Below are 13,022 nucleotides of genomic sequence, written 5' to 3'. Positions count from 1 at the left end.
GGAGGAATAACTGAAAAAATAGAAGATTTATGTATATAACATACAGTTATTAAGATTTTCTCAGGAAATATGTCCTGCCTCATTGCTGTTTTAGGTTGTCTTTCTTTTTGGGATTACTGCTATATTTTGAGATACCTCAGCTTATTTCCCCATGTATTCATTTACTTTACACTAGAAGGTGAATAACTGAGTTCTTCAATAAGGTTCTGTAATGAGGGAAAGCTTATTCAAATTACCCTAATAGATAGATTTAGTCTTCCTGAATTAATATTTAATGCACTGAGGTAGATATCACTGAAAGACTTTGGTGTTGTTTTATTTAGTTTAGCTTTGCTGTGGTAATCTGTTATTGAGCCATCCCTACTTTCCTATCTAAATTTGCCTAAAGAACAATTAGTGTGCTCATATCTTCACAAATATTTATAACTAAGGTCTTGCATACATGGATTGCAGTGTAATTACAAGAACTGTGGGCAGCAATGACACCTTAAAACAGACAACCCAAATTACATTTTAGGTTTTCTTTGTAGCCTGGACCAGGAAATTCAGCAACTGAAGCAAAAAATATACGAGGGTGATGCTGGTCAGAAAGGAAATCATGGAACATCAGAGGAGAGACTGTCCCATAACAACTCCCCAACAAGCCCAACAAAGCCACAGCCACCCCTTTCTCCACTGGTTGATGACAGGTGGGTAACCTGGATTTCTGCAGTGTTTTGATATAAATGGAGTAGAAAATAAATACTCTGACACATTGTCCTGCCAGCATTGGACTGTAATTAAATACTGTAACTGTACTTAAAGAAGAGTCTGGAAATAAATTTGCTATGCTTCAAAAAAAAACCAACAGACTTATTTGTTGCTCTTGTGCCATTTATTTTTTGAATACAGGTTTGTGAAACTCTAAGCTCAAATAGGTTTTGCACGTACAGTTATTGCCTGTATGATATTGCTTTATATGCACTAAAAGCAACAAAACAAGTGAGATTACATTAAGCCTTCTTAACAGGACAGTTGCCCTCTATTACTATTTTTAAATCTATTCCTTCCTTTTTATGTTCTTTTTATTCTTATACTTACAGTCATTAATGCCACCTCTTGGAATGTTCTTTCTCTTCAAAGACCACACGCATTTCGTAGAATGAGTTACCTATAAAAGCAAACCACTGAGTGATAAAGATACAACCTCAGCCTCTGTTTCTTCATCTCCCTTGTCCTCATTGCCAGTTGTGTGTAGAGACAGATGCAAAGTGGTGACATAACCTGTGGTCCATTGAATTGTGTAGTTGTGATAACTAATTGTTAAAACTGTAAACCATCGGCTGTTAAATGAACACTTGCTCAAAAAATCTATGTTGGTTAAGGAGAGATAAAGCTTGTGTAACATTAAGCCTGCCAGTTTAGACTTGTGCAGTTGGCTTTGTAAGTGTTTCAGAGCGCCTGTCTCAGGTTTTGTCTAAGGATATGCTACTTTTCTTTTCTTACTTGTATCTTGCAGGATAAATGCCTTTATTGAACAAGAAGTGCAGAGAAGGCTCCAAAAGATCCATCATAAAGCTGAGGATAATGATGGTAGCCTGTTCTGGTCTACAGAAAGTTTAAAGGTGAGCAAAGAAGGGTGAGAAATCCTGACCTTCAGTGCAGCATGTGCGCACACAAAGTAATTATTTTTGGTCAATAATTTTCATGTTTTCCTGCATTAACTCTAATATACCATTGGTATATAAATAAATCAGGGCTATTCGTTTTAGGTCTTGCTGGTTTTGTTTTCTGGTGACTGTATTTTGTTTTATTTCAGTTTTTTGCAAGGATGATTGCGTGAATGGCCGTAAGAAGATTGCAGATAGAATTGAATCAAAATTTTCATGTTATGCCTTTGAAATACATTAATAAAGTTTCTTTTGGAAGATCAGGAGCTGTTTGTACTTGCAAACATATGCTGATTTAAAAATTGATAATCTTGATTCTTCTGAGGAACAATTTGGTTGACTTCTGTGCCAGTGGTTTAATAAATATAAATAAGAAAACAGTTATTTTGGGCTGTTAAAAAATGTCTTCTTGTAAGTACTTAAAAGAACTAACACAAGAAAGGTGCTTTATTTAATAATCACCTGTACCTTTTTTTGTTCTTAGGATAATGAGAGGCTTAATAATGGCACCATTCAGCGCAAGTTGAAGTATGAGGTAGGTCATAATTTGTCAGAATTAAGTGGTTGTCTTAAATTATGGCATGCCCTGTAATTAAATTTCTTAATGTTTAGCTGCATAATTAGAAATTTGAGTTCACAGCAAGATTAATGGCTAATAGAGAAAGCAATTTATTTTGCTATCTTGGAATGAAAGTGATTTTTTTCAGATTGGGCATAGCCTTTTCCTTGATTGAAAGGTATGTTGTTGTGAATGTTTCTTCCTTGTTTTCTCATGATTCTTAATTTGGAACAGTATCCCTTTCCTGATTGTTAGGTTATAAAAGGACAGGATGTTTGAATTCAGAATGCCACTGCACTGTTGTGTCTCGTGAGCTCAGTACTGTATAATTGTTTGTAGTATTTGCAGTAGCATTGGGCAAATTTCCCTGAATGTCATGAAGGTTTAATACATATAACCTCATACTGAGACTTAGACCCCTTAGTTCCTTTGCAATTGCTTGAAACATTGCTGATGACTTGACATGGTGAGTATTGTACTGTATTTAAACTTTTATGGAGGAAGGGGGATTTCAGTATCTTTCATTTGGACTTCCCCATAGTTTATTTTAAACTGTCTTGGACTTTTTGACATTATCTTGTGCTTGCCTTTTCACGATCTTGGATAGTATAGCATTGTAGTTTTGTACGTGTGTGGAAAAATAATGAAAGTCTTACAAATTTCTTCGTTGCCCTTTTGACTTTCCTGTATTTTTATTCTTATTTTTTAAATAAAGCAAATATAAACCAAGTGAAATGGATACTGTACAAAGTAAAAGCAATGGTAGCTTTGGATGAATCATTCCTGAATCAGATCTCAATCGGTTTTGTTGGGTTTTCCTTCTCTAATTTGGGCAAGATTACACAGTGATTGTACAAATTTTGGTTGAATGTGCAAACCCAATCAAAATCAAACCCGAATTTAAGAAATGTTAAAATCAGAAGGTTTTTTTAAAGACATTTCTGTTTTCTTCTTTTGACATTTTTAACAGAAAAGTCAACAGTGGCAGCCACATTGTGACTTTCCATTTATTTCTAAAGATGACAAATGTGCTTCTGAGTTGTGTGGAGAAAACACAGGAGTAACAGATCATAAAAGACTGAAGGAGTATACAGAGATGTGGGACTTATTTTCCAGGCCTGGAACAATCTCCTCCGCCTTTACATCAGAAAAGGCATTTGAGAATGGAAGGAGAAATGCAGAACAGGAGAGCTTTGTTAGTCTTTATGACACTGAAAGTAGTTTAACTCACTCTGAAAATATTAGTACTTCAAAGAGTAAGAACGTTCCTTATCAGAATGTTTTATCTACTTCTTTACAAAGTCATGACTTAAATAATGTGGCTTACTCACTCTGCAAATTTGAAAATTTCAATCATTTTGACGATAAAATAATTACTTCTCAGGATTGTGACAGCTCAAGAACCGAATGTGATTGTTCCCACTTGGAACAGCTGTCTCCTTTAGGATCCTTAATGTGTGCTAATGAGCAGGCTGGTTTTAACAGCATATCGTGCCTTGCCTTTCCTCAGTCTAACATACATTCTGAAATAACTGTTAAAGAAAGCAGATCATTTGAGACCATGCAGCAGACAATAGAAGACCAGTCGAGTAGTTCTCAGCTTCCAATTGAAAAAGCTTCTGATTTAACCTCCTGTACATCAATAGCTTCTCATTTTGATGTCAGACCAGAACATGCCTATGGTCTGGGATATCTTTTCAGTAAGCTTTCCTGCTTTTACAGAGATACTAGTAGTCAATTGCTCAACAGTACAGCGGTTCCTAAACAAATTAAGAAGTTGGCAAGTTTGTGTGACAAAAGTGAGAGATGTGCACAGGTGGTGTCGTTAATAAAGCATTTGCCACTTATAAGGAACTTGGAAGTAGATGTGTTCTTCAAGTCCTGTACGAATCAAGATGTATCCCACTGTACTGATGACACCAAAGCTGATACTGAAAATGTTGTTTTGCCTGACACCTCTGTGAAAGAAGATGTCACGATGTGTGGAAACACAGGAATGTCAGATGCCTGTGTGAGAAAGCCAGCTGAAGGATTTGTGCGCTGTTGTAAGAATGAAGAGTTGGAAAATAGTCTTGTGTTAAGACAGACTTTTCTGCATTTTCCTGATGTCTTTATGAAGCTTCAGGTCTGTTCTCTTGAAAAAACGATGGACTTTTTAACCTGTGCCCTACCTCAAATTTGTGTTAGTATGGAGGAGTTGAAAGGCATATATTGGTTTGCTGTTGGCAATTGCAAAAAATGCGATCCAGAACCTGCTTGCTTGCTTCTGTTCAGCTCTGTTTTATATGTTATTGTTTCGTCAGCCAAACAAGAGATTGGTCAGAGTTCCTTGGCAGTATTTCATGAGGTTCCAATCATCACAATACAGGAGATTCATGTTGGCTTTGCTGGACAGAGTGTGAGTCTCCTGTGTTCTGCTGAAGATGATGTACTCACAATATTTACCTATAACAGACACTACACTCAAAGAATTTGCCATGACATAATGAGCATTTTGATTTCTGCAACAGAGGATGCTGCTTGTTTAAATTACCAGCTCTTGAAAGATGATTTGATGCGGATTTCGCTCGACTGGACGTCAGAAGTAAATGACATAGTCCTTTCACAAGGAGTGCGTTTGTCATGTACATTCAGAACTGTATTAGCTGATCTGGTTTACTTACTCCACGAAAATATGGGAGATATTAAACCTTCATTAGCTGACATTCAAGTACTGCTGTATACCACCGTGAAAACAAACTGTGCTAACCAGACTGTGTATAGATCTCTGGTTCTGACTACTACTCATATCGGTCTCCTAAGGGAAAACAGTGCCTTTTATCCTGCACCTAGTTTTTTGGATGCTTCATGCAAGCGATCACAATTTGACAGCCTTCAGTTGTACAGTTTGAATGATATCCGATGTGTAGTTTTGCCAGACAAAGAGAATTTCACAAAAATTGAGCTTGTGTTTTCTAGAAGGAGCAAGGTTGGATCTGATTCAGGAATTGGTTTTTCAAAATACTGTGGAAAAGAAATAAATACTCAAATGACAGTCGTCCCATCAATTCCTCAAAGCAGTTTGCATATCCCATCGGAAATCTGGAAATTAACATTCAGTTCAAGTGAAGAAGCCATTTGGCTAATTATGCATCTGACTAGGTGTTGAAATCGAAATACATTTAGATACATTCAAAATAGGAAGGCTAATGAATATTGATAAAATACTCTGTTGTCTATTGATTTTATTTTAAAAGAAAAGAGAAAAAAAAGAGTCCTTTGGGCTCTTAGGAGAATACCTTAGGATGGGTGAACACATCTTAGCAAAAATCACTATTACTTGATAGCTTACTTTCGTGCTGTACATAAATTTCCTTGGAAGAGGAGGAAATTCAATGGTTCTATTTTAAGTAGTAGATGGATCAAAACTATAATTGCAGCTGTATCTTCTGATTTCCTTTTTGAGCGTTGTTTTTGGCTTCCTTCATCTCCTATCCATCTTAATGTATTTTCTCCACATCTCCTTGATTGTCCTTTTTCTTAATCTGCCTGAATATCTTTGTTTTTGATGCTTCTCATCTATTTTGTGCTGCTGATGTCAGTGCTTCCAAATATTTGCAGTATTCTTTGTCTGAACTGCAAAGTGTGTTTAAGCCTACAGTTTACTGTATGCTGTTAATACTAAGCATGTTGATGGTTTTTATTGCTACAATTTTGGAGAGAATAACACTGGCAAATCTGGGTTGCCTTGGAGTTTTGCATGAAGGATTAACACCCTCTTGGATGAAAGTTTCTCACAAGTGCAAAAGGAGTTGTGTTTGACTTATTTTAAGTCATGCTGGCTGCGGTACCAGGGATTGATGGATTTACTCCATCTCTTTTTTTCTGGGTCTTCCCCCTTTGCTGAGGCCCAAGAGAGCATGGGCTACATGGAAGCAGTGAAACAGAACAACAGAAATGCAGAGAGCATCCAACTGTCTTTTTCAATTTCATTCCCCCTACCCTACCACCCCACTTTCTTCTTGCAGGGAAACAGCATAAGGCTTTTTTGAGTCATTCCTATCTATTTTGTCCAAACAGTCAGCTTGAACTCCCACACAAGTCTTTGTATTCCCAGTGATACAAGTTCTTACAGAAAATGTGATGTGAAAATGAAGGAGATTACAGGGTGTGAAAAGATGTTATGCTTCAGCAATTTGACCTTTGGTAATGCTACTACAACTGTGTTAAGACAGAAGCTTTAAGGTTTATGATTTGTGTACGTGTTTTTCATACTGTTAAATGGATAGTTAGCAGCTGGGGATACTGCCTGAAGGGTGAAGCAGATTTAACCCTAGAACTGTCTTGTGTAATGTGTCAGATGCATGGCCTGAATTTCCTCATTTTCTGCTTGTTAACTAATGGGTTGATTATGCTGTGGGATTACATTGCTTTCAGGCTCTTCAGTACCACGTTCCAAAAAATAACGGAGCTATTGAGAATAGGCAGAGCATTTCCATTTCCATTTTGCAATAGTCAAGTCTTGCCTTGAGCTTAGTAAAAGGATTCTCTTTACCTGTATTCCTGTCCAATCTTCAAAAATTAAAACTAAGCCATCTTTTGTTTCTTCCCCTGCAACGGGAACAGAGTATGAATGTGCCATCTGCCTTGTTTGTGGAAGATGGTCCTTGGCAGGAAAAATGGTGGTATCTAATCTGAAATTCTAAATTGTGTAAGCATATTGCCAGGAGAGGTGCAATCTTCTACCAGACAGTTAGACTTCAGTCTCTCTACTGCTATACAAATGTTTCCCATTGGTTCTTACCTTACGTTAAGACACGGTAATGTGATTCACTTGAGATTTAAAAAGATGCAACTTACTTTGGGTGAGGAAGCTGTGACTGGAAGGATGAAGGGTAACTTGGATAGTAAGTAATTCTCCTATCATAACACAACTCTATACTGCCCTAGGAAATTCCAAAGACAAGAGCAAAGCGCGTTGGTTTATTTTGAAGGATAGTTTTTGTTTTTAACCAAAAAAGTGTATACAAGTATTTCACAGAGCACGGAGCATAGAATGGTTGTGTTGGAGTATGACATTGTATCAGCCTGGTTGGAGAGCAACTCCCTTATTCACATCATTAAGTTACTTCTTCAGTCTTGCTGAAAGTTAATGTGAAGTGGTGCTTTCTGTGAGGACTGTCTTAAGTCAAGGCTGTTAAATGACAGCAATTACTGAAACTAATCTCTTTTTAGATTACACTCTGCAATTTAAAGATGTTTGCACATGTTGTGTTCCAGATAACGTGGTTTTCTTCTTTGTTTTCAAATCTAACTTGCTGAATATAATTCACGTTTATGGAAAGAAAAAAAAAAGATTTCACTATGGAATCTTTTATTCCACTGTAAATTAAGCATAATGATGGATGTTCGTCACTATCAAAGAGTCATTTAATGTATTAGGGCAAGGTCTTCACAGTACATTGTGTTTGAGATTATTCTTCTGGCTATTAGCTGTTTGTAATAATTTCCCAAAAATGACTGCCAATAAATTACGTCTTGACAGAGGTGGCTTTAAGAGTGACTTTATGGTTTTCTTATTGTTTTAAAATGGATCGTACTGTCATCAAGGCAGTGAACTCCTCTTTTCTCCAAGGATAGAACTGCTTACATTTCTGTACTTCAGAAAGCTGTTATATAGTTGAAAAGCTGATAACTGGGGGGGAAAGTGGAAGAAGAACAATACGGAGGGGAGAAAATTTTTGTTTGGTAAATGAAGATAATTTTTTTTTAATCTATTCAAACACAATCTTTCTTTTTGTGTTTTCTTTTCCTTTACTATTAATGCTAGCATTAAGGAAAGTTATATTGGCATTTATAAGTGACTGCTAATGAAATAGTGAGATAACAACCTGTCTTCTCAATAACCAGATGTGAATATGAAAAAGCTATATGTAACAGCCTTCAGAGGGGCATTTGTGACTATTTCAAACTCTTCTGCAGCTGCCACTTTTGATAGTATCATCATATGTAGTGTACAACCAAAGTTGTTACAGAGGGATCCAATTCACTGGGCATGTGAATGGAATGTGAACCACATTCAGATTTTTGGGTAGTGTTGGTCAAGACTGAAGGATTTTGACCATGCAGCATGCTTCATGAAGGCTATTGAAGCACTGAGAGTAAATGTTGAGAATACAGCTACAGACGAAGTGATGGATAGCATCTCTAACTACAAGTATGCGGGGTGGCCATAAATTTGAAGTGATAGTTTCTCAACTTATTTTTCTGTTATTTTTGACTTATATTTGCTGTGCTGCAGTTGCTTCTTCAAGTGTATCTTCAGAGCAAAAGCTCTCAGTTGAGTCAGTAGATGACTTCCTAAAAAGCAGTTTCTGTTTTCATGCACTACAAATGCTTATGCTACCTTTTGGACAGGACCTCTACGAAACATCCATCTTTTCAGCTGCAGAGCTGTTTTATTGTTGACATAACTTAACAATTATAAATTTCATCTGACTGTTAGCACAGTGTGCTCTCACTGTAAATAACACTTTATAGCTTTGTCCACACCCTTATATGCTTATCACTGTTGAGATTTCTGTTATGGGTTAGAATTTTAAGAAAATAATAGGAAACTCTTTTTACAGTGGATTCCTATGTTACCTATACCTTCTTTAACTGTAAAATGACTTGGATTTAAATCCAAGCTTTAAGAACTTTCTGAATTACCTGGACCTCCTACAGCTTTGCATGTTATTGTAAACAGATTTGGTATATAAATACGTATGAGAACGAACTCATCATATATATGTTTATTTTTTCAAGCAGTGTTAATAAGTCTTCTCCCTTATTTTTGGTATCTAAGCTGAAAATTTCTTTTCACAGAAAAAACAGTATTCTGCAGTAAATTCACCTCATGTTTATTATGCATAGTGAAATGCTAGGACTTGCTTATAAAAGCATATCCACTTTGTTTGCAAGTAATTTCTTCACTTTCAAATTAATTTCTGCCACTTCCACTCTTTCTCTCTCAGCTCTTCTGGCTGAGAATACTTTCTCAGTTTTAGTGAAGGTTTTTTTTTTTTCTTTTTCCTTACTTAGTGATTTTGGTTTTCCTTTGTTCTCCCTATTTGGTATGCACATGAAAGCGGATGGTCTGTCGTTCTTTGGGAGCAAATCCAGATGACCTAAAGGACCCAATTAAAATTAGTATTCCACGCTATGTCCTGTGTGGGCAGGGAAAGGATGAACACTATGAGTTTGAAATAAAGGTAAGTGCTTTTCTCTTGCTTCTCCTTGATGTTTTACAAGCATAGAAATAGCATCATGCTAGTAATAATAACAATAGGAAAATGCCTTTTCTTTAAAAACATCTAGTTCCTAGTTATCTCTGTCTAACCATAGGTGTTCACTGTACCCACATCATAGTTAGTAGCAGTGGACACAGCAATAGAAAGCATACCTGAGAAGCTCCAAATTACAGAAATCACCTTGCTAATTCCAGTGCTACGTAGTCTTTGTTCCAGTGAGTGCAGTTCTTGTCCTTCTGTGTAAGTGCCCTCTGTACTACTGAACACAAGGGGTTTTGGGAAGCACGTGCAGTACAGGACACTATAAAGATAGTATTTTCCAAATGATTGGTTGTCAGACCTTTGGGAAAGACAGTTCCAGGTCTTACTAAGATGCAAGTGTAAGGTACAGAAATGTTTGGATTTGAAATGTTTACCTAATGGGAGCCTAAGTGAAGTATTCTGCAACAAAAGCTTGTTTCATTTCTGGCTCTTTGTTTTGTTTCTTCCCACCTTGCGTTTACGAGGTCTCTCTTTTCCAAACTATTTCCCCTCCATTCTAGTGTCTCTCCCAGTCAATACTCTGCAGAAGTGCTGGAAAAAATGCATATTCATGATGTTTCCTCTGGTACTAAGCCAGTTATTTCAAAGCAAGATGTGAAATCTAATTGGAAATGTGCTTTCAGTGCATGTGGACATGTAGCATAACTGATGTACATGGCATCAGAGACTCAGTTGGCAGCCACCTACACTGAATCTATTGCCAGATGCTTCATCAGGTGGTGATAGCTGGAGGAGTGACCTGCCTTCACAGTGTGCAGGTCTGTTTTTGAGCTATGTTCATGGTCTCTTTTGCAGAGTCTTTCATTGAGACAGTCAGTCTTAGCTCTTTTATTGCTAATTAAATTGTCATCTTGAAACATATTGCACTGTCTGTGAATGGAATGCTCCTTTTTGCTGTTTGGATGTTGAATTTGCTGGGGTCAGTGAAAGCCCAGCACCTATCAGAGAGGCTGAGAAAGGAGTAAGTGCACATGAGCCTTCCCCAAGGACTGCTCTGTTTGCCAGCTGTTTTCTTCAGATGGGATTTACTAAACTGGATAATGATAGTAAAGGTAGATAAAGTAAGAAGTGTTATGTCCTTTTAGTCACAATCAGTAGATTTCTTCTCCAAGTACTCTTTCTTCACCCCTAAAACCCATGGAAGCATAGAGGGGGGACCTGGCATGAAGAGGTAGTTAAAGAGTATAGGAGGAAGGTTTACACTTGATGCAGAAGGTGATGTTATTCTGGGGGGAGAAATATGAATGAAAGGTGGGGTTTTTGATGAGGAAAGAACAGGATAATATCCAAACAAAAAATACAAGAACACATGAAATTAGGCTTCAGCAGTTCTGTTGCTTGTATTTTGTTTCTGCAAGACTCACAGTCTGGCCTCTCCAGTGGCATGGAATGACCTGATGCAGTCCTCTGACCAAGAGCTTTGTGTATGGTGTGGCTGTTCTCTTCTGTTGTGCTTGTCAGTACTATCATTTTTTCTCTCTCCTGTACCAACTCTAGGCTGCCTCTTAGAGAAACTGCTGCTTAAATATCTTTGATCAAGTTCAAAGCAAGTAAATGATGGTACAGAGTAGGGGATGGACTATCACTTCAGTAATTGTGTTCCATTGTTTCCAACTTCCTTAGAGCAATAAATATTTTTATTATAACTCCTGTGAACCTTAGTTTGACACTCTGTGAGATATCTTAGTTGCTCCCTTACACAAATCAATCATCAGTGTACACTTTTTTTTCCTCTTTGCCTACAGATCTCTGTGCCACACCAGACTGCTTTTGCTATGGTCAGGATTTTGCTCCAAGCTACAGTCTGCAGAGTTTCCACAAACTTTTCTGTTTTAAATCTTTTCCCTGCAGAGCTCCCATCTCTGCTTCGATCTTTAGTATCCTTCAGCTGTTCCTACTCAGATTCTGTAAGATATCAGAATATGTGATATAGTGATTTATTTTTTTCCCCTAAAAGCTAGGAAAGTAGAATTGTCTTTCTGCAGGCAAGAAGGAGAGAATGTGAACATGTTTTACCCTTTCCTGATGGGTGAGGATACGATGTCAGTTGTAGAAATAATTCTTTATTATAGCCCCACTTTTCTTTAGTTAATTTCGAGGTGATGGTGCATTGGAAAGTACATCAATCTTGGAAGGGGGCCCTTGTGCTTGTCTCGTGTCCTTTGTTGCTGCCCAAATGGGCTTTCTTCACCAAGGTTGTTGTTCTTGTTGGGAAAATGGGTGGCTGACCTATATGTGTGCAGCAGCACTTAAAAATCTGTCACAGTCAAGGTGATTGAGTTGAACTGTAAAAGAGACTCAAAGCCTTTGAATCCTAAGTATCTCAGAAGTTTTTTCATCAGCAGATGATTCTAATGATTGTGTTTGCAGTGAAATCCTTGTATATTATATTGCTACATGGAGGAACAAATCTGACAAATATTTTGTATAAATTTCTTCTTGTAAAATGAAATAGTAAAAACTACTTTGTTTATATGCCCAGAGAAAGAGAACAAGTTCCACACTTCTTGGTAGTATTGTGTTAGTTCGTAAGTCTTTCAATCCTTCTATACCATCCAACAATATTTTCTTCTAGTTCAAGTTCAGCATCTCGTCCATCTAGATGGACATGATCTCTGTAAAGGTGTTCTGACCTGCTCACCTTCTGCCACTCAATACAGGTCCCACTTTCTGATGTCAAGCAAGGCCCACAAGATCCTTTTGGGGAGAATGCAAAATAGAAACCAAGACACACTTTAATTATTAGAGTTAGCAACTTCTTTTGCTGCAAGAAAAATCATGGAGTTGTTTCTGTGGCTCTGCTATTAAATATTTGATACTAATAGGTAACTTTCCAAATAAATTTCCTTTTGGGTGACAGTTTTATATGCAGTCTTTAAAGACACGGTGAAGCAGCGGTAACTTAATCAGGTCTAAACACAGTTACCTTAGAGCTGAATTAGAATACCTGAAGATTATCGTGTGTTCTCTGCTTCCTTTTGTGTTGCTGTAATACACAAAATATTCAGACAAAGCCACAGTAGAAACAGCATGTGGGAAGATTTTTTGCGTTGTAAGGTTTTTGCATTGTTGGCATTTGTTACAGAGAGTACCTGAAATTACTAGACAGCATCTGTGGGAAGCAGGAGGAGCAGTGAGGTTGCAGGGAAGGGGGAACCTCCAGTTCAAAGACACGAGCGGGTCTCCCAAGAGCAGGAGGTGGGAAACTAAACCAGAAATCAGGCATAGCCCTGCTGGGATCCTTTGACAAGAGCAAAAGGGGGATGTGTGCTTATATATACATATATACACACATATATAAATGTACACATACATGCCTTCTCATTTTGTTCAGCTTTCCTCAGTTGTTACGACTTCTTTCATTTTATTCATCCTCTTAGATATTTTATCAAAACTTGCTTTTTCTTGTGTTTCAAAGCCTTCCAGTCATCTTTGATGGGTTCTCTATAGAAGATCAAGGCAGATGCATCCCAAAGCAGTGGGTTGGGGTTTTTTGTTGGT

The 13,022-nt window shown here is 37.4% G+C and overlaps 1 protein-coding gene across 1 annotated transcript in view; it reads left to right on the top strand.

Annotated features, from left to right (window-relative positions):
* The window catches only part of KIF16B (kinesin family member 16B), a gene marked incomplete at both ends in the record, with an annotated part of 132,785 nt that overhangs the window by 78,318 nt on the left and 41,445 nt on the right, over positions 1-13,022 (top strand). Inside the window, 4 exons of the mRNA XM_079532778.1 lie at positions 531-689; positions 1,499-1,604; positions 2,134-2,184; positions 9,318-9,440. Of these exons, the coding sequence (XP_079388904.1) occupies positions 531-689; positions 1,499-1,604; positions 2,134-2,184; positions 9,318-9,440 (439 nt within the window). The remainder of the gene's footprint in view (positions 1-530; positions 690-1,498; positions 1,605-2,133; positions 2,185-9,317; positions 9,441-13,022) is intronic.

The sequence above is a fragment of the Tetrao urogallus genome, assembly GCF_951394365.1.
Source record: "Tetrao urogallus genome assembly, chromosome: 2".
NCBI classification, from domain to species: Eukaryota; Metazoa; Chordata; class Aves; order Galliformes; family Phasianidae; genus Tetrao; species Tetrao urogallus.
Note: the sequence above shows the minus strand (reverse complement) of the source record. Positions and strands in the feature narration are given on the sequence as shown.